General features: G+C 35.7%; 4 protein-coding genes across 5 annotated transcripts; 2 read left to right on the top strand and 2 right to left on the bottom strand.

The window, feature by feature from the left end:
- The first annotated feature begins 3,175 nt into the window (after positions 1-3,175).
- Positions 3,176-3,992, top strand: LOC18592860 (ethylene-responsive transcription factor ERF020). The gene has a single exon (XM_007019782.3). It carries the CDS (start codon positions 3,258-3,260, stop codon positions 3,717-3,719), a length of 462 nt encoding a protein of 153 aa, XP_007019844.2. The 5' UTR covers positions 3,176-3,257; the 3' UTR covers positions 3,720-3,992.
- A 1,027-nt stretch (positions 3,993-5,019) lies between these two features.
- Positions 5,020-8,594, bottom strand: HSD5 (hydroxysteroid dehydrogenase 5). Its single transcript, XM_018125640.2, has 6 exons — positions 8,322-8,594; positions 7,812-8,004; positions 7,373-7,458; positions 7,085-7,216; positions 6,456-6,620; positions 5,020-5,534 (listed from the first exon to the last, which is right to left on the bottom strand). The coding sequence occupies exons 1-6, from the start codon at positions 8,508-8,510 to the stop codon at positions 5,223-5,225; spliced, it is 1,077 nt and encodes a 358-aa protein (XP_017981129.2). The 5' UTR covers positions 8,511-8,594; the 3' UTR covers positions 5,020-5,222.
- A 1,489-nt stretch (positions 8,595-10,083) lies between these two features.
- LOC18592858 (Protein kinase superfamily protein) lies at positions 10,084-17,523 on the top strand. The gene is made up of 7 exons (XM_018125346.2): positions 10,084-11,500; positions 12,447-12,731; positions 13,715-14,032; positions 15,111-15,338; positions 15,459-15,559; positions 15,932-16,295; positions 16,977-17,523. The coding sequence occupies exons 1-7, from the start codon at positions 11,090-11,092 to the stop codon at positions 17,172-17,174; spliced, it is 1,905 nt and encodes a 634-aa protein (XP_017980835.2). The 5' UTR covers positions 10,084-11,089; the 3' UTR covers positions 17,175-17,523.
- A 970-nt stretch (positions 17,524-18,493) lies between these two features.
- Positions 18,494-22,386, bottom strand: LOC18592857 (electron transporter, putative (DUF179)). Of its 2 annotated transcripts, XM_088808916.1 has the most exons (4): positions 22,348-22,363; positions 21,920-22,267; positions 20,166-20,317; positions 18,494-19,310 (listed from the first exon to the last, which is right to left on the bottom strand). In XM_088808916.1, exons 2-4 carry the CDS (start codon positions 22,164-22,166, stop codon positions 18,633-18,635), a joined length of 1,077 nt encoding a protein of 358 aa, XP_088665042.1. In that variant the 5' UTR covers positions 22,167-22,267; positions 22,348-22,363; the 3' UTR covers positions 18,494-18,632. The 2 variants fall into 2 exon arrangements, with proteins under 2 accessions (XP_088665042.1, XP_017981714.2); XM_018126225.2 differs by having other exon boundaries at positions 21,920-22,386.
- Positions 22,387-23,016: the final 630 nt, after the last annotated feature.

Below are 23,016 nucleotides of genomic sequence, written 5' to 3'. Positions count from 1 at the left end.
TTTCTTTTCTTTTCTCTCTCACCCTCTCTTTCCTTTTTCCCTACCGTAAAATCCTTCCAAAATAAGAAACCATGTCAAAAATGACTTCAATTATTGAACAAAGAGCGAGGCAGGGTAAAGAGGGGAGGCTATTCACACACAAAAAAAAACAAAGCCACACTTTTTGCTGCCTTCAATGTTTTCACACATCCAGAATTAGTCTAGTCAACCAACTTAACTCCTCTTGACTCCTTCTTCATACTTTTAAATAAAAAAAACATTTTTTAATTTCTTTGTATATTTATATTTATATTTATATAGTAATTATAATAATTCATAATTAAATAATAACGGTTTAGTAACTTTTTAAAATTAAATTATGTAACTTTTAAAAACTTAAATTCAAATTATTAATAATGATTATGATGTAGGAGCGTCTATAATTGTATTTTATTAAATTTAGTTTTTGTTAAGTTTAGTTGATTTAAGATTTATTTTCTTTATTCTATTTAGATTAATATTTTTTTTATTTTTATTTTAATACTTTTAAAAATTAATATTTAATTAGAATAACTATATTCTATTTAGGAATAAAATACTTATTTTATTTAAATTTCTTGTTAATTGTATTAAGCAACTAGAAGTAGAGTTTTATTAGGTTATGAGCCTATAATACTATAAATATCTAACACGTGCTTTTTAAGTTAAAAACGTGAGTCTATAATAAATGATATTAGATCCTTTATGGGTAAAGAGCTATTGCAACGAGGACATTGCACAATCACATCAAAAATACAATGATTGTTCAAAATAGACCATTTATGGATAAAGAGCCATTGCAACGAGGGCATTGTAAAGAGCCATTGCAACGAGTGTATTGCACAATCATATCAAAATTACAAGGATCGTCTAAGATAAACCTTTTATGGGTAAAGAGTCATTGCAACAAGTGCATTACACAATCACATCAAAGATACAAAAATCTCTCTCCTTTATGGGTAAAAAGCCATTGTAACGAGGGCATTACACAATCACATGAGAGATACAAGAGTTATTCGAGGTAGACTCGAACCAGTGTAAGGATCCCTCTCCTTTATAAGTAAACAACTATTGCAACAAGGCATTGCATAATCACATCAACGACACAAGGATCTCTCTCTTTACGGGTAAAGAGCCATTACAGCGAGAGTATTATACAATCACATTAAAGATACAAAGGTCATTTGAGATAGACACTAACCAATGTAAGGATCCTTCTTTAAAAAGTCATTGCAACAAGGATGTTGCACTATCATATCAATAAATATATAAATATGGGTTTTCTTCTATCTAACAAATACGTCTTTTGAGTTAAAAACGTGAAATCATAACGCCAAACAGATACCATCTTTTTATCAAATTTAAACTTCAATTTCTTATTTTTCTCATAACTTTTCAATTGAGTCCTTAATTGATCGTTTTTGTTAATTTTAAGTAATATCTCATTTATTTTGCTGACTTGGAAAAAAAAAAAAGGAAAAGACATTTCGGGGTAAAGAAAGATTTGCTTGCGTGTTGAACCAAGCTTGGCCTTTGAGGATGTTGAACGTGAAGCTTTGATTCAAGTACGTCAAACCATCGGAGAAGCAAAAACTACTACAAAGTATGACTAGTAATTTTCAACTTCTCTTTGTCTGCAAAAGTTAATTTCAAAGTTGATGTGCTCTTGTATTTGTACAAATGGAACGGATATTGATTTTCTGCTCTTAGGAATGTTAGTGGATGCCTTATGATAGGGTATTTTTTATTATTTAATCTGATTAAATAATATTAGAGTATTTTATAACGGATTCTTGTAAGGCTAGGGTAGTGGTCTTAAAATACCCATGATCTAAATTCGATTATAAATAATAATTTTTAATATTAAATTTAATTTTATACATATTATTATTTTTTTAAAAATAGTGCAATACTTACTAAAATTCATTAATTGTTATAAATAAGATTTTAAACTTTAATTTATTCTTTTTATTAACTAACTTTCATATATTAATTTAATTTTCATTAATAATATAATTAAAAATAATTTTAAATTTATTTTAATAAAATATTTAACAAATATAAGTATTTAATGGGGGGAGTGTTTAAGATATTAGGATATGGGTGGATGACAATTGAAAATTTTAATTAGGTATTTATTGGGTTCGTGTACCTTATTAAATAATAGGGTTCAAGTTAAAGTAATTAAAAAATAACAAATATCTTAATTACCTGTTGACAGCCCTTTTCATGATTTTTTTTAAAATTTTTTTCTCAATTAAAACCTTATGGAGAACTTCTATTCTAATAAGAGATTAAATTGTTAATTTTTTTATTAAAATATTATATTAATTTTAAAAAAATTATAAAATATCGTGTGAAAAGATTAAAATGACGAGAGATGTAAGTGAAATGTACTTAATTATTTATTGTAAGTTTCAAGTGTCACAGGAAGGATGCATTTCTGGTTGTGGTGGGATGAACCTGTCATGTTCCTTGGAAGTAATTCTGCTTGTGCAGGGAACATTGATTGATTGAGTCTTCCCCTTCTGTTTTGTCTGATCCCATTTCAACCATAACGATTTGGTTTCTTTTTATATTAGGCAGGTCAAACAATGAAGGAGTTTCTGCTTCTTGAGTTATACTGTCTTGCACCACTACTGTTGTGCAAGTTAATCTTTATAAACCTTTTGTTCAATGAAGTGGTGGAGGACGATGAAGAAAGGGGCAGGGCTGCATACCACCACAGTCCAGAAAAAATGACAGGTTTTATATTACATGGGAGTTGGGAGTTAGGAGTTTGGTGTTAGGAGTAGGACGACCCATATATATGATTTGTTTATTGTGATTAGACAATTCCCACATGGGATTATTGAAATGATGGCGTCATGTATTATGCAAACTTGCTTAAAAAAGGCTATCCTTTCCTGGACACGTTTATTCTGATGGAAGAGACCCAACAAAGGCAACGCAAGCCACACGACTCTCTCTTATGGGTTTGCCCCGTTTTGCAAATTTCCAGCCCAACTTGCTTCTGGCCAGCACAAAAGGCACCCACCGACCACTCTTCTTTGACCTTGTTTAATCTTTGACTCCCATATACCTGAATGGTTAAGAGTTATCCCTTTTCATTGCCTCTGACTTTCTGTTTCTTCAACCTATATAGCCTCTACTTTCCATCCCCCGTCTTCAACCGTGGCTCCACATTTTGCTCTATTGCTTCTTCTCTCTCTTGTGTTTCGTGTGCTTTGGAAAAAACAATGAGTGCTGCTGCAGTAGAGGAAAGCAGCAGGAAATACAAGGGCGTGCGTCGTCGAAGATGGGGGAAATGGGTGTCCGAAATCCGAGTTCCAGGCACCCAGGAACGCCTCTGGTTAGGCTCTTATTCAACCCCGGAGGGTGCTGCCATTGCACATGACATTGCTCACTATTGTCTGCGTCGACCCTCTTCGTTGAATGGTCTCAACTTTCCTTCCATGGTACCTCCGAACCTCAATGTTAACATGTCTCCCAAGTCTGTACAGAAAGCTGCATCGGATGCCGGCATGGCGGTGGATGCGCAGATGATCGTGATCAGCAATGAAACCAAGGCAAGCGAAAACAGTGGTGTGATCGTGGGGATGGAGACAGAGTCGTGGGAAAACGATAGCAGCGGCTCGTGGGAAGGAAGTGTGGGAAAAGAAGGGGAGGCCTTGAGCATTTCCGTTGAAGATTATCTCTAGACAAGACATGATTAGAAACATGCATGCAGCTTCCATGAATGGTGCAATCATGCAGATAATTGTTTGTACATATTTAGAAATTTAGAATGTGTAACACAATTAAGAACTGCTCAGTTGCTCATAAAGCAACGGCTACTGCATTTAGTTTTAGACAAGTTTTCTACTATACTTGGAACTTGAGAGACAAGGACCACCTTTGAGTGGGGTGGGTGACCGGGCGTTGTACCGTTCATTAAACAATATGAAACCGCAATTCATCATTTGACTCTGAAACCTTTGACTAGATACCAATGGACTTGGTAATTTCAGCAGCACCCCTTTTGGCCGACCTGCCTTTTACCAAGATGAATGCCGGTTGGCACGTAGTCAACCAGACTTTGAAGTATTGATGCCTTTATTAGTTTCTGGTTTGAAGTTTTAAACTATTTAAAACATTTAAATAAATTATTATTTTCTTATTATATTTGATCAAGCTTTCTAAATTATTCAAAAGAATAAATTTTCATTTTTTTATTAATTATGACTAACAGTTATTTAATTATTATTTATTAAAATATTTTTTATCATTTTATATTTATATATTACCGACACAATAGTTGACATGAAAAATAAAATACAATCATATCATCATATTACAACAGTATGTCATATTATTATGTCACATTAACGTCATGTGATATAAAATGATAAGTAATATTTTAATGAATAACCGTTAGTTAATCATTAATATTAAGAGTTTATGTGTTTAAAATAAAAGTATAAAAATTAGATCTAAGTAAAAAAAAAATTAATTTTAAAATTTTTTAAATAGTTGAAGAATATTTTAAATATTATATGTAATTTCTTTCATCTCTTCGTAAATTTAATATAACCTTGAAACAAAGCCATAGTAGATTTCATCGAAAAAGGAGCAAGCAGAGAACAAATCATTAAGGTCAACCGAGCTCACGAGCATGGCACGTTCCGGAGAAAATAGTCCAAACCCAAAGTCTATATTTCCTTACTACACAAGTTGCAAATTAGGAACCCCACTTACTTTTCAAATTCAATGTCCCGGAAGGTTGAAAGTCAAAAGTAATCCATATCCATTACCAAGTAGACAACTAAAAAAAGGCCAGAACGAATTTCTAGAAGAAAGAAGGGTTTACTTGGGTTGCTACAACTTGGTGCTCCTGTGACCAAGAAGAGGTTATATATGCAAGGGTCCAGGGAGAAGCTTCCCATCTGAAAGTGGCTTCACATGTACAAACATTGCTGCTTTATGCATTAAAGTATACTTAATTTGAATTGAATGAGGATAAGGAATCAATTATCTATTCTGAAGGGGGCTTAAGAGCTCTATTAGTATACATTATTCTGCTTGATTACTGGCCAAGTTCCTGAACAGAACACTTATTCTTATCAAACATGTGCCAATAATTCGAAATCCAAAAGTAATGAACAAATTATCCGTACAAACAAAAAAGGCAAGAAAGTTCTAAAAGATGCAAGATATGCATGCAGCTACTCCATCTTCTGCTGCGGCTGGGAGAAAGTTATGGGACCAGTAGGAAGCTTCATAGGAGAGGTACTCTCTGATACGTATCTGGCAGCGTCTACGGGTAGCTGTCTCCCAACACCCATCATGGAAGTTCTCCTTGTACCGTGAACTGAGAGGAGAAGTCGAAGCATCCAGTTAAGTACATTGGGTGCAATGGCCCTATAGAGGAGGAAAGTGTCATGCCAACTGGGGTACTTCACATAAGCATCGCCCCGGCAAGCCCCTGATACGATCAGCCTGGCAAACTCTTCCACTGCCCCAGCACTAACTGCTATCTGAAACAAAGTTATTTATATCACTGCCCAATTTGTAACAATGTCCTACACCTAGACTCACAAGGCAGAGCAGATATATATATATCATTCTTATAGATTGTTGTTGGAACTGTAGTTAGGCATCAACTACACAACGATGATTGGCTTCATGAATATCGTTTGGATGTTTTGAATTTTAAGTTCTGAAATAATGGAACAGATAACCTGATACTACAAGTTTCCTTCCAGACAACATTATTCAGAACGTGTTCAGCACTCAGGACAGCGGATTCAAGTATGGCAGTTAATTTAATACTGAGAAGACTCTTATTGTTAATTCATTAGTCTTGGAAAACACCTGGTCAATTGGGCTTAAATTTCTCTACAACCACAAGATTTTCACATGTTCAACTACTCTTTCTCTTTCTCCTTCCCCAAAGTACACTCTACTACACCCCCCATGTTTCTTTTTCTCCTTATCCGTTTCAAACCGAGAAATGCTACGGTTCCCACTCTACTTTGACTAAATTCTACATTGCTGATATCTATTTGAACATTGCCTTCAACACAATGAATTCATCATCACAGTTCAGTCTTGAGTTATGTGTCAATAATCAGCTATGACTTTAGGTGTAAAGAATTATAAGAAAAAAATGTGTTTTTTATTCTTACTTCCAAAGTTGGGGAGACAGAGATTTCAGAATCTTCATGAAGGTCTAGAAATAATGGTATAGGTTTATTCCATTTTAACATTTATTTAGGTATGAGTTCAATGCAAACAATACAGCAGGAAACTTTGGTATCTATAAGTATGTTACAATTTATGTGAACTTCCGAAATACTCAAGTCGATGTGCAAGAGACCGTGTATGTTTATTGAAGAATAATTCAATCTCGAAAATGAACAGTTTCTTAAAAGATATTGCAGCTATTTGAGACTTACTTCTCGTTTCTCTTTCCACTGCATCTCTGCTCCCTCTTCTAGCATAAACTTTCCTCTTGTCATTTCACCTCCGATCCAACCATGTGTTGCAATTGTTATTCCAACCTCATTATTTACTTCAAATCTGAGAGTCTCGTAGAAATTTACGAGTGCAGCTTTTGCAGCCTAGCACAGTTGGAAGGAAGGAGTTGGAGTGGTACATAAAAACAAACAAATAGTCTACTTTATTGTTTTTATATACTAAGAAAACAATTATTCATGTAAAAATTAAGGAAAAAAGGCAGAGCATGAGGAAAACCATGAATGAATTAGAGTTGAACTAATGCATCAATTACTTGATTTGTCTTCCTGCATAAAACTTAAATAGTTCATGAGAATTGAAATGGCATTGGCATCCAATGAAATGTTCATGCAAATGTATCTGTCCATTGCATTGTCAGCTATAGCAGTCTGTATACCAAAGACCATAGCTATGGAAGTTCTGATTACAATTTTCATGAATCTTCCAAGAACTATGGGTCAATATGAATTTGATATCTTGCATCTGAATGCCACAGGAAACAGAATCAACTTGTCCACAAGCTAAAATAATAAGAATGCTGAACTGAACTAAATCTACATATACTCACAGCATACAAACTCATTCTTGGCAATGGTAACCAGTTCTCAACTGATGCATTCATGATGATTCGGCCGTTGCTTTGATGTAGGTGGGGAAGAGCAACAAATGTTGGATAAACATTTCCCCAAAAGTTTATGTCCTGAGAGTTAGTAGATCGATACTAAGGTATTGTATTACTGCTAAGAAATTTAACCAGACCGCGAAATCCGTAACAGTAGTTCAGAAAGAAACTCAAAACCATTGGGGAAAAAAACCATCTCCTCAAGATTATACTCATGTGACCTATGAACCTTACCAACAGATGGGGAAACACCGAGGTGTCTGTAACTTCCTCAAAGTAGAATGTATGTCCCAAACTCACAGCATTCACCAGATGATCCACTGTGAGATTGGATAAGAAGTCAGAAGTAAAACACAAGGAAACTTCTTAATAGCATCAATTTGAACATAAAGAATCTTAAGTTACTATTACATGTGTTCTATAAATCCTGATTTAGATCACAAAACCAAAGGTCCTTTTGAAAAGGGGAAAGATGGGCTTTTTTGCAACATATACACATAATGCACAGATATAGGTTCAAAAATAAGAGTATTGAGTATAGAACTTGGCAGCAATTATTTACTAAATTTAAAGAGGATATGAATTTGGCAGAACAGATGGACATTCCTTCACACAAATGGTGAAATTAATTGCCTTTAGCCAGTCATCTAACTCAATGGAAAATGGGACTCACCACGGCCATAGAAGTTTATGGTTTCAGTAACAAATCTCCTACAATCATCTTCCTTCACAACATCTGCAGCAATTATGATGACATTCTTTGCACCGATATGTCTTGCTTTCTCACTGATACCTCGAAGTCGATGTTCTCTCCTTGCAACCAACACAAGGTTCGCCCTCCTCCTCGCATATTCATATGCAATTTGCTGCAGTTAGAAATAACCATTTTTGTAACAAGTTAAGCACTACTCCCATGATTTTGGTCTTGATGATGATAAGGATGAAGTAGGCATAACTTATGGCATAAAACACTCACTATGAATCCAGAAAATTGAGGAATACAAAGCTATAACACTGTTGATGAACTAGCAACAGACTGATAAGGTGACAAAGGAATACATGCACCTAATATTGATGTTAACTTAAAGCTGTAAAAGGCTTGCACCCTGCATTTGGTTCAATAGTTGGTGCATGCTTCCAATGCCCAAAGTAGAAATTAAGGAGAGGTTTAACATATAATTACCTCTCCAATGCCAGAAGATGCACCAGTGATTATAACCACTTTGTCTTGGATACTATTCTCAGTGTACAAGGTGTTGTAAAGCCATTCACATGCACGGACAAAGCACAAGGCTGGCCATGCAAAGAACAGAATCACCATGCTTGCAGGTGGCACCAAAAAATTCAGAAAAGAGTCGATCAAATCCATCATGTTCACCACTCCACGAGTACCAATGTTGAATGTATACGACTTAATTGGAAAGAAAGATTGGTAACTGAAGAAGAAATGAAAAGCAATGATGAGTGATAAGATGAACACCGCAACTTTCACATGCAGTAAGCGTTGAGAAAACACGTGTTGTGTACGTGACATGGGTGACTTGCTACTGGTGTGACAAATGGAAGGGAGTTTTGGATTGTTGTTGTTGCATTACATTCAGCAAAACCGAGGCTGCTTTTGTTCTTTTGTGGTAACAAAACCCACTCGTGAATCTTTGGGTGTTTGGAGAATTCCATAGAAGCAAAACACAGGGGACCAAGCTGCCAAAAAACAGGCAGCACCGTATATAAGGATCCAGCAAAACCACCTCCATAAATGCACTCCTCTAAAATCATACACATGAACATGATTGCTAGGTTTAAACCGTTATGAGTTGTCAACTTTTTGCACTGCTTGTTCTTATTGATATTTCTTGCTATTGAAGCAAGTTCTTGTTGATGATTTTTTCAAATGATTATCACTTCTAAGGATCATTTAGCATATATGATAATGGGTGATATAAGTGATGGAGTGGTGTCATCTCTTAAATCCTTCAAAAGACAGTTGAAAAGTAAGGGTTGTAGTTACTTTCTTGGCAATTTTGTATATGATAGGACAATACGACATGAATATAATACGGATTCAAGTAGATTTGAGTTTAAGTAAATTATATTTTATATATTAATTATGCTAATGCGGTTAAATTATGAAAAAATCGTATCTTAATCATGTCGAACCTACTTAACTCATTTAAGACTCTTCTGAAACATAATTAGTTAATCGTGTTATCAAGCACTCCTATAACCCGTAACTTTTTTATTATTCATTTATTTAGTGGTGTTCATGTATTGTATAGATACATTTTATAAACAGCTATAATTTGATTCCTATAAATACCGATAGTTTTAAAATGATTAAGATTTATTGATATTAAATTTTATTATATTTGATAAATATTATAATATTTATAATTTTTTATTATAAATTTGAATAATATAATTATATTTAATTATAAATATTTTAATTTAATCATTTTTATCATGTTAATTATATCAATTGTATTAATCATGTAAACAAGTTGTATTTATTTTAATTGTGTTAATTATATCGCGTGTATAAAATTTACCTTGATACATTTAATAAATATATTAACCTTGTCAAGTTATACACATTTATTAAACGTATTTATGTATATAGATATTTAAAATCCTAACACAAATAAATATAAATATAATACAATTAATTAATCGTATTATGTTTATGTTTACCCATACAACTATTAATATCTTATATTTACACTATGATTCGAAGACATCAAATCTATTTATTATTCTTTATCAGCTCCAAAACATAGGTCATATAATTATAATTCCATTATTATTTTGCACTCCACGAACGGAATTAAAAAATATATATATATCAATATAACATAAAGTAATATTTTAATTTATATATATATATATATATATATTTGCACCTAATCTTTACAAACTATTTTCAATTGGAGTAGAATTTGGCGGCAATGATGAATTCATAGGATGGGAGAGGAGAAAGTGGATATGGATCTCCATAACTGGAAACTCAGGAGTCATCCTCTGGTAGGTGGCGTAACATGGACCCAACACCATAACCACTCGATACTGCACCGCACGTCTGGGCTTTGCTCAACGCTTGAGTTGAAGATTTTGCCTTGTGTCTTCTTCAGTTAGCTTTCCCTCCACCTAAGGAGAGTAACAAACAAACATGATCAACTTGGGAGAGTGAAAAACTGAGACAGCAAACCACAGAGAAACAAGAAACTGCACTACTTACTGTCTCTCTCTCTCTCATATCCCCAAAAAAATCTTTGGTTTCTCGCAATTGTAGGAGCCCTTCTCACAAAACTGTCTGCATTTCTTTCTATCCCTCTCTCACCCACTTTCTCTTTTCTTGTTTTTTTTTTTTGTTTTTATCTTTGGGTTTTCAACAATGTCCTCCCTGTCCTTCATTGTCCATTCTGTTCCAGGCTAAACAAAAAGCTTCCATTTTTTGCTATTCCAGCATTGAACAAGTTTTCTTTCTCTTACAGCTTGTTCCTTTTCTTTCTTTAGATAGCTTTTGTGTTCTTTCCTGGGAATTTTGCTCTGGGTTTTCATTCTTTTCCCTCAGGCATTTGAAACTTCAGTTTCTCTCTACCGCCCATTTTCTCATTTGTCTTCCAACATTAGATATTTGTAACCAAGTTTTAAATTTTTCCCCTGCGGATCATTCTCCAATTTCTCAGATTTTGATTGGTACTAATTTGGATTGGGGGTGTTTCACATAGAAAAAAAAATTCACAAATTTGATTTTCAGGAAAGGGTTTTCAATGCTTGGTGGGACTGAGAATGGTTGATTAACAATCTTGTGAGGTTGGGATTTGAAAAAGAATGGTGAAGCCGGGAATCCAAGGATTTATTCAGGGTTTCCCTGTTGTTTAATGCATGGTGGTCTTTTGCACGTATTTGTAGCATAGCTCTTTCCAAAAACAAAGGGATTGTTGAGGAGAGATTATGGGCTGCATTTGCTCAAAAGGAGCCTCAGAAGAGAATATTGACGAGATAAATGACAACGAGAAAGACTTCAACAGCAACAGCAACAAGGCATCAATGCAACTGTTTGCTCCTGCACCCTCAAAGAAAGAAGAGCTTTCAGTTGGTAGAGGTGGCAATGATGGCTCCGTAAGGCGCCTTGCATCGAAAACGTTTATTGTTGAACGGCCCCAGAATGGTCATCAAAGATTGTCGTCGGTGGATATGGGGGCAGGGGTGTTCCCGCAGATGGTTCGGATAGTTAGCACCCCTCGTGGGGCTGAAGGGGAGCTAGTTGCTGCCGGATGGCCATCATGGTTAGCTTCAGTTGCAGGAGAAGCTGTTAAAGGATGGCTGCCTCGGCGGGTGGAATCGTTTGAGAAGTTAGATAAAGTAATTAGCCTCATCACATGCCTCTTTATAATCAGTTCAATTTTTGCTTTTTCTTGACTTTAATTTGGTTCTTATCTAGTGGTATTAGATCAACTATCTTGAGCTTTGTAGTTTCTTCATGGCATTTGAGGTTCTTTTACAGCTTCATACATAAATATCATAGTTATATTAAGGCTTTGATGTTCATTCTTCTGATCACTCGCATGTTCATTCATCTCAAAGACATTAATGTGCCCTGATATTCAGCTGAGTAATATATGAAAGATGATAGTACAGGAAAATTTTTCGTATGCTGCAGGCGTGAATAATTGGATTACTGTTTCTCTTTAAAAGTGCTAAATATGTTGAAGTGATGGGCTGGGAAATTCTCTGGTGCAATGCTAAAAAGTTACATATTGTCAGCAAACTTTTGGTACTGGTCACTTACAGATGAGCATCTTTATGCATGTATTCATGTTAGTTTAATATAATGAAGAAGAAAGCCTATATCAATCTGACTTTGCTCTCCTAAACTTCCTCACATGATTCTATATACAGATCTGTAGAGTCATTGATACACACATACGTTTGAAATTAATTCCTCTCTCCTTTTGTTTTGAATTCTATTATGTCCATCCAATTTTAAGTGCAACAATTGACATATTACAAGGGCTTCATTCATGCTGATTAGCTGATAAATACAAAGGATGCATCACAGTAATTGTTGGTAGAGCATAGCATCTGATGCCAGCTGATAATGGAATAGTCTCAGTTTTTTAGAAGTTTTGCTTTTGTATGTTCAAATCATCTTTGTTTCTGCAAATTGTTTTTAGGTTCATGAATAACTGTTAGAGCACATATCTTGGCTTCTCTTGTTTGCTACAAATTTGTATCATCTAAATGTTAAACTAGCTGGGGCTTTACATGATTTTTGTGGCTTTGCTGATGTAGTAAGTTGTGTATGCAGGTTGGACAAGGAACTTATAGCAGTGTATATAAGGCCCATGACCTTGAAACTGGAAAATTTGTTGCCATGAAGAAGGTTCGGTTTGTTAATATGGATGCAGAAAGTGTCCGTTTTATGGCTAGGGAAATCATTATTTTACGGAAGCTTGACCATCCAAATGTTATGAAGCTTGAGGGTCTAGTCACTTCAAGGATGTCCGGCAGCTTGTACCTTGTTTTTGAATACATGGAACATGACCTTGCTGGGCTTGCAGCAACTCCTGGCATCAAGTTTACTGAACCACAGGTACCTGCTTCTCTATTTTTTTTTTTTGGCCAGCCAAAGTGGTTTTTTCATTGATTTAAATCACTGAAGTACAGTGGAAGGATAGGCCAAATGGCCATCCCTTCAAATAACAAACACCTGACTGGTAATAAACCAGAATACAATAAATACTGCAACACAGTACATCAACAATATCAAATAGTGCCCATTCGCCTAAAATGGGGAGCCCACAATATAATTTAAGGCCAAGACTATGCCTTAGATAATCTTAGAGGTAAAGCAGAGATGGGCACAACCAAGGAATTCATGATGAATAATGAAAATCCCATCCCAAGCAATGGTTAAAACACCAGTAAAATAAATCCCAAGCAAGGACGTGATGCCTCAAGACCTCCTCGTAAGCTCAATGTTGCAATAAAATCAACATTGACCACTATCTCCCTACAATTGTAGGCCAGGCCAGTGAAAAGATTCCAATTGTTATAAACATAGTCTACTTTATCAAGCTGTAAACAAGTCATCATGAAGTGACAAATTAACCGTAGCCACCTGCAGAGTATAGAAGCAGCCATACACTATTTATTACTTATTTCAGGTATAATATGTGGTTGTATGGCAATCATGACAATGTTTAATTCAGCTTATCTGTAATCTGGAAATGTTGTGGGCTTATGAAACATAAACATTTTCCTACTTTGTCTTTCCTTCTTCTCTCTTTTTTTTTTTTTTCCTTAAATTAAATTCACTTCAGGAAGGCAACAAGATTACATGATTTAATCTACCGATCAAGCAATGCCAGATCAGTGTTAATTTTATGGGGACTTCAGTATGCATGCGCTAAGCATGGCTCATAATCTGTACACTTCATATAAGGAAGTAGTAATCTGCTAATTCTCATTACAGCCTTTGGTTTATTCTCTCATTTTTCACAATGCTCATAAAACATCTTACTTATGTTATATCTGCTGTTGGTCTTATAAGAGGCATTTGTGATTTTACTGTAGATTAAATGTTACATGCAACAACTGCTTCGTGGCCTTGAACACTGCCATAGCCGTGGTGTCCTGCACAGAGACATCAAGGGTTCAAATCTTCTGATTGACAACAGTGGAGTTCTCAAAATTGCAGATTTTGGTCTGGCAACCTTTTTTCAGCCTGATCAAAAGCAGCCACTAACAAGTCGTGTTGTAACTCTATGGTACAGGGCGCCTGAGCTTTTGTTTGGGGCCACTGAATATGGAGTTGCTATAGATTTGTGGAGTGCTGGATGCATCCTTGCAGAATTGTTTGCTGGGAAGCCTATTATGCCTGGAAGAACAGAGGTACTCTCTCATTTGTTTGAATATGACTGCAAAAACTGATTCTTCATATTGCCGCAAATGCACTTTCAATTTGCTTTTTGTCTCTTCTGAAGAAGAGTGCTAACAGACTGCAAGAGTACAAAGAAAAAGGTGCCGGGCTTACAATAAAAGGAAAGAAATTATATAAGAGAATGATAATAACAACCTTTGCTTTGAGGACAATAGATGTGTCAAAATTTTCTGTGTCTTTGCAATTACCTGCAAAGAATCACTATAGTGATAATAAATAGATAAATAGAATAGTGTGTATTCGTTAGCTTGCTTCTTTAATACTTAATATGAATATCTTGGGTTGCTTTAGTTATTGCTTAAATGTCAAAAGCCTAGAATGCAGAAAAGTGGAACTGTCTCCAATGTTTTGATGAAAAACCCCATTTCTGAACTACTGATCTTGAGCTGTGGAAACAACCTTGACTGAAATCATAACAGTTCAATATCAACCAACTTCCACTGACCACACTCCATCATGACTTACTTTCTTTTCTTTTAGTTTCCATGTACTTATTTTCAACTTTTCTGTCTGGGTTTATCCTACAACTTTGTGTTAGACAAGGCTATTGAGTGTGTATAACACTAATGCACACCGTTTAAAACCATCACCTAAGATCATTTTTTGGAGCATCCATTTCTTTAGGTCCTGTGCTCGCATATTGATGGTTGTGCTGCTTATCTACTCAAAGAAGTTATTCCCACTAACCATGCGTTTAACCTAGTGAGGCTCTAGTAGATAAGAGTGATGTGTTGTGAGGAGAGAAACAAAGAAAGTTAGAGCTAGGATAAAGATTATAGCGGTTGGAGTAGACAAGGTTTTTAGTCTGTCAAGAAGTATAGCTTAGATTCAGTTGAATGGAGAGAAAAGGATTCATGTAGCTGACCCTTCTAGTTTGAAATTAAGGGTTGGTTGATAAGAGTGTACTTATCCTAGTTAGAAGTAGTTTCTTTAGATAAATTAGTTTTCCTAAAAGATTCATATATCTATTCATAATTTTCAATGTTTCTTTGGTGATTACATTTTTTCGCATTTTCTGATAATTTCCAGGTGGAGCAAATGCATAAGATTTTTAAGCTCTGTGGTTCGCCCTCTGAGGAGTACTGGCAGAAAATAAAACTGCCACAGGCGACTAGTTTCAAACCTCAACAACCTTACAAGCGCTGTGTTGCTGACACTTTCAGAAACTTCCCTTGTTTGGCTTTGTCTCTTGTTGATAAACTCCTTGCTATGGAACCACAGGATCGAGGATCCGCTGCTTCAGCCCTTAGAAGTGAGGTATTTGGACAACCAGCTTGATGTGAATTTTAACCTTGTGCTACACTGTTGGATAGATTGCTTGAATCATCACTTCGAATTTACTATGCATTTTTACTATTTTGCTCATTTTTTTTTCAGTTCTTCGGAACAGAGCCTTTCCCTTGTGATCCATCAAATTTGCCAAAATATCCTCCAAGCAAGGAGCTAGATGCCAGACGTCGTGAAGAAGAAGCAAGAAGGTACGCTATTTGGGGCCTTCTTCGTTGTTACTCTTCAATAGATCTCACCCTTTATGAAACCCATGCATGCACAAACACATGCTATGCTAGGTACTCGTGTGCTCATAAAACCAAATACAGGTTACAAAGGAAAATATATTTACTTGCTAACTTATCCTTATCATTATATACCCTGTATGTGTGTCATATCCTACGAATCTCAATACCACTGGCTTAACTATATAGTCTTAAGATGCATCTATCCCATGCTGATAAAATCCTAAGAATGAAAAGGCATGAATAATGAGATGATCTGCCATACTTTTCTCTTTTTCATCTTTGGAAAATTGTTGACCCTCTTATTAATCCTGTATAATCTCATGTAACTTTCAGGAAAAGAGCAGAGGCTGTAAAGGGGCGTGGACCTGAATCTGTTAGAAGAGGTTCAAGAGAATTTAAGGGAGAGCCTACACCAGAATTCATTGCTCAGGGACAGTCAAGAACAAGCACCAGTCCTATATACAACCATGTTGAGGATGGTGCCTCTGGCTTCCGAATTGATTCACACAAGGTCACTTCGCAGAATGGTTTATCTCACTCTTCTTCAATGGTCCACCCTAGTGCAGTACGATCATTGAATAAGGCAGGTTCTACACAGACTAGTGGCGAGTTGAGGACACGGAATTCACTAAGACCTCAGGCAGATAAAACTTCTCATACGAAAGATGATAGTGCGTCGAACAAAGAAACTGGATTGGTAAATCAACTAACTGTTTCTGCCTATATTCCTTCTTCTAACTATTACTGGTATTATCTAAACCATCATCATTTTTTGGTCAGATCATCATAACCATCATCACATACATTGAACAAATGTATTCATATTCTATATTGCTAAACCACATACCAGTTATAATTAGAGGCTTATCATATTTTGTGCATCAGATATGTGAGGCTTATTATACTTCAGTTCTGAGGACATGGGAGTGAAGGGCAAGAATCTGACATGTTCAGACAAGTTATGCATAACATTAGGCTGCAAATACTTATTTTCTGATGGAAATGTCCTACAAATGTAGGTTTTCAAATGAAATGGTCGAATCCAAGTCAGAGACCATATCATTTCATGTCCACCTGCGAGGGACTGAGCATCATTTGAAAATAAATCTGCATATTAACCTGACAAAACTCAATACAGCAAATTTGTACAATAAACTGAGATCATAAGACAGATTGCAGATTATAAGGTCCTATAGATTATGAACTGTGTTGGTTTTTTTACCCCTATCTGATAGGATTATCTTCAGTAAAGTTACTTGGTTTACCACATTATATCTTTCTGATACTCTCTTTCTTGCTTACTTTTTCCTTTTACTGATGGATTTTCTCTTGTAATATTTAAACATTCTTCAACTTTTCTCTCCCTATGCTATTGCAGGGTCATGTTGCAAGGAAAAAAAGGATCCACTGCTCTGGGCCATTGATGCCTCCTGGGGGAAACATTGAAGATATACTTAAAGAGCATGAGAGACAAGTCCAGCAGGCTGTACGTAAAGCACGTCTTGAGAAGTCAGGAACCGATAAAAATTGCGATGTATATACTAGGCTGCATCATAATGGAATATATGGACGATGATCACTAAAGATGTTTTGCTCCTGCTTCCTTGTGAGACAAGTGAGAAACTTGCTCCAAGCAAGCTTTCCGACTGTTCTCACTGCAAAATGCAAAGTTGCACCTCTCCTAATCTTAGTTGTTTATGGCCACAACAGACTGAGATTGAGATGGTATACTGAATTGGGGTCGTGAGCACTTTGTATTTTGTGAGATTCTTTGAAAGTTGGAGCAAAATTTTCGGCATGTAACCTGGCAAGAGTTTGCTTTGTATAGTTGGATGGGGTTTTCGATTGGAAGCTAATCTTCCTTCGGTGTACATTGTTCTTCCCAAGATTCACTGTATCTAAAGATATCATACTTTTTTGGCTTCCATTCTGTTTGATAAAGCCTTAAAATGCTATCCTAAACTGTGAGGAGGTGCATGAACGTAGCCAGAAGAAACAGCTAAATGGTCTGTAAAGTGAAGATCGAGTATTTTTAGTGTTAAATTTGAAACTACACAACGGATTAGATATCTTAAAATGGAAGCCCTCAAAACAGGAATATCTCAATTGCAAGAAGCCAAGAATTGTAAAAACAGGAGAATTTCAAACCACTACCTGGATTTACTTCTCATCCCCATCAATGAAAGCAAGGAGAAGAACATTGCCTTGGTAGCTAATTGATTTATCAACCTTCCGTTAAGCATTGTTTACCTTATGTTGTACTCAAAGTGGTGGATGCAGAGAAATGGTTGCATCACCAGATTAGCAAAGATCACTTCAGACCATTAGGGGACCAATAGTTCTAGACACTAAGCATCCATCAGGATAAATTTCTCCAGAAAACAGAAATGTAAAGATGAGATCAGAGAACATATGCATTGATAACTTTGAGAACAAAATTGCATTCCTTGTAGCTAATTTAATATTGCGTTCAAAGATGCAGAAAAATAGTTCTGAATGGTTAGGGTAAATTCCAAGACAGTACGGAAATCATAACTTCTGCTAACCTGCTTCATCATTAGCCTTTTGCAGCCCCTACAATAAAAGGATCCCTGTTCATCTATTGCACGAGGAAGATTCCAAGCATCCCCTTACTCCCATAACTTTGTTTCTGCAGGACTAGCAAGCAAGAAGTAGCAATTTTTCTTTCTTCTGCTAAAAAGTACTAACTCTTTATCATCCTCTAATATGCTGATTTGAAGAGGAAGAGCTCATTACATTGTGAAATACTGAAACAGGAATTTGATTACACTGCTTCGTGCCAATAAGTTACAGGTGTATTATTACAAATATTACTACCAGCAGATTCGTCAAGGAAAAAAGGGGACAAAAGCAGAGAGAGATAGAAAGAGAACATAAGAAAAGAAGAATGAAAAGTTCTATTGACTAAAATAGCTAGTTAATTTTCTGTACATTTGGTTTCATAAATACCTACACATCAAGATACATCAGGATTAACGTCTTAGTTCTATAATCACCTGTCACCTGTAGGTAACTATATGTCTTGCTTAGGCTTCCGGCTCAATTCTGAGTAATGACCACCCATTTCCTGCAAAATCTCCTTCCACAAACTTTCTGACCAAGAGTCAGATGAATCTCCAAAAATCAGATTTGGGCTACATGCAGCCACATACCAATAATCTGATTCAATTTCCTCTCTCAACTGATCCAGCTGCCAGCCAGCATAACCAACAAAGAACTTGAAATCCTGAGACTTTAGCACTCCTCTCTTCACCAGCTCTGCAGCTTCATCTAAACTGTTTCGAGCACCAAAACAGAGGCCAGGAATCACCTCTTCAAACCCAGGAAACTTTGACTTTTTTCCCACTTTTAACAGAAACATACTCGCGTCAAGAGGCCCCCCAAAGTGCAAAGAACAGTCAGAAAAAGTAGTAGTTAATTCATTATTAGTGGATTTCATGTGTTTGATCTTCTTGTGAAGTGGGCGATTAATTACAACACCAAATGGCCCCTCTTGTGGATGTCTGGTTCCAGATCTCAGAAGGAGAACGACCGTTCGTTCAAAGGTGCGAACTCCATCAAGCTTCTCTGTGGCAACAAGAACACAACCAGTCTCAGGCACTGAAAGAGGATGGGCCCATTTTGAGCCAAGAGGTTTTGACACATGAGGCGCTCCGCCTTGTTTGTGAGCATCAGACTCTGCCGTCTCTACCTGTTAAAAGTTATATAAAGGTTTAGTGTTTCAACAAAGCAAGAATTTAAAATCTTTCTACATGTTGCTTGTAACTCTTCTTCTGTTCCTTAAAAGTCAACTGACGTGGAGGAATGGAGAGTATAGCCAACATCTCAACAAAGGAAAAGTTAACCTTCTTTTTTCTAATTCCTTTGTCGGTGTTACTGTGGGAGCAAGGAAGAATGAAATCGAACCTGAATACCAGCTAAGATAGATGAAAACATAATCTACTCTCACAGAAACTAAAAACTACTATTACCCCAACAAGTAAGTATAAATATTAGGCTTCCAAATGCAGCATAACCAAAGCAGAAAGTGATATAAAGCAACAAAGAATTTACCAATATGACCAGATTCAACTTTAGGTATAAGAAATTAGAGTACATCAGTATCAATGCAGTAAAAGGTACAAAGTAAAACTTTGCTTCATGAAATCCTAATGTAGTTCTAGCCATGTCCAAAATCAACTGTAGGTTTGAGAAGTTAGACTCCATTTGTATGACAGAAACAAAGAGGGGCACAATATTGTTAAGATTTACAAAAATATATATTTAAATAGTCAAATTTCTACTTTCTTTGGCCCCAAATATTTCCAAGGTCCCAATTGGGGAATTCAAGATCTAAAAAATTTGCTATGTAATCCAGTCATGACCAACAACCAAGCAGGGCCATAAACTGGAAGCTATTGAAATTGAACTTTCTAGGGGATCTTGAGATCCATACCAGAAAACTGTATGATAAACTGGATAGAAGGGAAGAAATAAGAACTGTCCAAATAATTATACCCGTCAATTATTGGAGAAGCAGGTACATAATTCTGGGGAGAAAATTCACCTGGTAATTATTATATAACATAGCTCTGAACTCTCTCCAGTCTGTGTTTGCATGATGGGACTTCTGGGAAGCAGAGTCATCTGATTCATTGCTGTCCGAAGAATTGTTTCTTCTTGAACTGTCTCTATCAGGAATAGATTGATCACCATTTCCTGGATTCATTATCACAAACATTCCCAAACTATGTAAAATTCAAGTTGAGGGGAACTCTGAAATGCCAATTTAAGTATCAATATCATACACCAGCTAAGCTAAAACTGGAACAAGCAATGAAACAAGAGATGAGAAACAGAGAGGGACCACAGGAATAATATAAGGATAAAATCAAGTAAAACGTTTTGAACACCATATAAACAAATAACAAAGCTATCTCAACTCCTAAGAACCCCCATCATAAACTATGCTCTAATAAGTCACTCTAAGAGCATCCACAGTCTAACGGAAATTTTTGTTGTGGGTTGAGTTTTATTTCATTTTTCATCTACCCTATTAATCCTCTTCTCACTAACATTTTCTCTTGTTCCATTTTTATGACCTTTTGCTGATTTTAGAAGATATAAAGAAAGGTAGAAAAACTAAAGAAAAAGGAAAAAGAATTGATACACTAACTTCCTACATTATTCATTATAGAGATAGTGACTTTAAGATTCATCAAGAAAAGCAAATGCCCGGTGTCTAATTTCATACAAACTAATATGCAAGAAAACACTTTACACCTTGTTTTTGAAACACAAGCAGAATGTATAAAACAAACAGCTTGGTTTTCATACAAACTAATATGCAAGAAAACACTTTACACCTTGATTTTGAAACACAAGCAGAATGTATAAAACAAACAGCTTGGAGGAAGCATTTGGTTCAAAAATCTAAAAGGAGCTTCCCAAGTATTTTTCCCATGAGGTGTCAATCACACCGCAACCAACCAAGTAGAGGGATAGAGAGATCTAAGATAGCAATCTTTAATTTGGAAAGATCATACAAGCAAGAAAAATAAAATTCAAAAGCCCATTGTCATTATCAAGATCCTTTCTCAGAAAATCATTTCATCAAATCCCACTGATAACAAACCTTGTTGAAACCTTGTTGGACAATTCATCCTGCCCAGGGTCTTAGCAAGACAGTATATAGTGGAATGCTAGCCCATCTTTTATGAAATGGAGACACTCAGAACAAAGGCACATGCTGTCCCACTTTGTTAACTAGCTGATTTTCTTCAAAAATTGAATTAACAAACATTCAAGCCCCATTCAGAAAGAAGTATAAGGCCAGGATAACTAAACCAAAACAAGCTATAAACCTATACTCAGTACCAAAACTGAAATCCAAGCTTGAATAACAAAAGACTCCAAAAATCAGGACTAAATAACATAAAATATAATGCAATTGCATTATCTGTGGCAAGAATAGATATCTCATAGACAAATTTGAATCCCAATAAACAAAAAGATTTTGCAGTTACGCCTCCTACATCAAATTACTCATCTTGTTGAGTTTTACCCTTCTCTGATTTCAACATTTCAAAACTAACATTACCCTTTCTTTTCGATCAAAATGGTCAGTCACTGTCCATTACTGTTCAAGATCCCCATACTTGAAGCAATCATTCTTAAACACGTGTCAGCAACAAGTAGTAGCTTCAGAAACCCACGGATATAAACTAAAATCAAACATAAAACATATGGGTGCATTCAAGTTTCAACAAAGAAAAAAGTCAAAAGCTGAGAATTTTTTAATTCAAAAAATAGCAGGCATACCAGAAGAAGAAGAAGAGGAAGAGGAATCGTCGTGATTGTTCTTCTTAGCCATGGCTTTAACGGTGAAAGAAGGATGGGAAGATGAGGAAAGGAGTCGCCTCGAAGGCCTGATCTCGAAGCCACCGAATTTTCCAATATTCCAGGAATTGGGTCTTTCAGGAATCGAATTCCTGTTCAACAAGAGAGCCCCAGCAGCAGGATTCCCACAGTTAGTTCCGTTCTTCAAGTGGACTGCCCACAGATCCATTTGTTCCTAAGGGACAAGTCAGCCACTTGATTTCCCCTTTTGAGCTCGGACCCAAACAAACAGTTCCCGTTTGCCCAAAGGAAAAATGATGATGAGAAAATCTGCACACGGATATTATTATGTAAAAAATAAAAAAAATTACATCGAAGGAGAAAAAGAAAAAGAAAATAAGAGAGAGAACTGAAAGGGACTCCCTGGAAATGGAGAGAGAGAGAGAGAGAGAATATGCTTAGCTTTAACCGAATTGTTTTATATGGCTAGCTAGCTGATCATTCGTGGAGTAAGGGTCAGCGCATGTTAGCAACTTTGGCTTGTCTGGGGTGAGGACGGTGTGCGCTGGCGGGTAATGTTCCACTCTTAACCTGCGCCTCCCACTTTGGCTTTCTTGGTTGAGGACGGACTCAAGGAGAGGAAAGTGTGAAGATGGTGATGTTAATTTATATGCACATTCTAGAACGATTTGCTCCGTTTTAATTCATTACTTCAAAATTCCCAATTAACATGCTATCGTATTCGATACTTATGGTACCATCCTATTTTATTCAATTTGTAATAAAATCGATTTGATTTCGATCTTATCATTGAAAGTGTATCATTTGGTTTAATGTATGATATTTAGGTAAATTCAATTAAAACTATGTCAAACTTATTATAAATATATATGTGAACATCCATTATATTATATTATATTATATTATATTATTTAGATATAAATTTAATTAGATTAAAATTATAATTTAATCCATTCAATTTATTCTCTTAAGTCTTATCTTTACCTTTTAAATTTTAGATAATGGGTTATTAGCATATAAATAGCCCCTCACTTCATTTGTAAATACGTACTTAAATA

This window comes from Theobroma cacao, chromosome 8, assembly GCF_053813885.1.
Source record: "Theobroma cacao isolate CCN51 chromosome 8, ASM5381388v1, whole genome shotgun sequence".
NCBI classification, from domain to species: domain Eukaryota; kingdom Viridiplantae; phylum Streptophyta; class Magnoliopsida; order Malvales; family Malvaceae; genus Theobroma; species Theobroma cacao.
The sequence above is the reverse complement of the archived record's forward strand: the minus strand, read 5'-3'. Positions and strand labels throughout refer to the sequence as shown.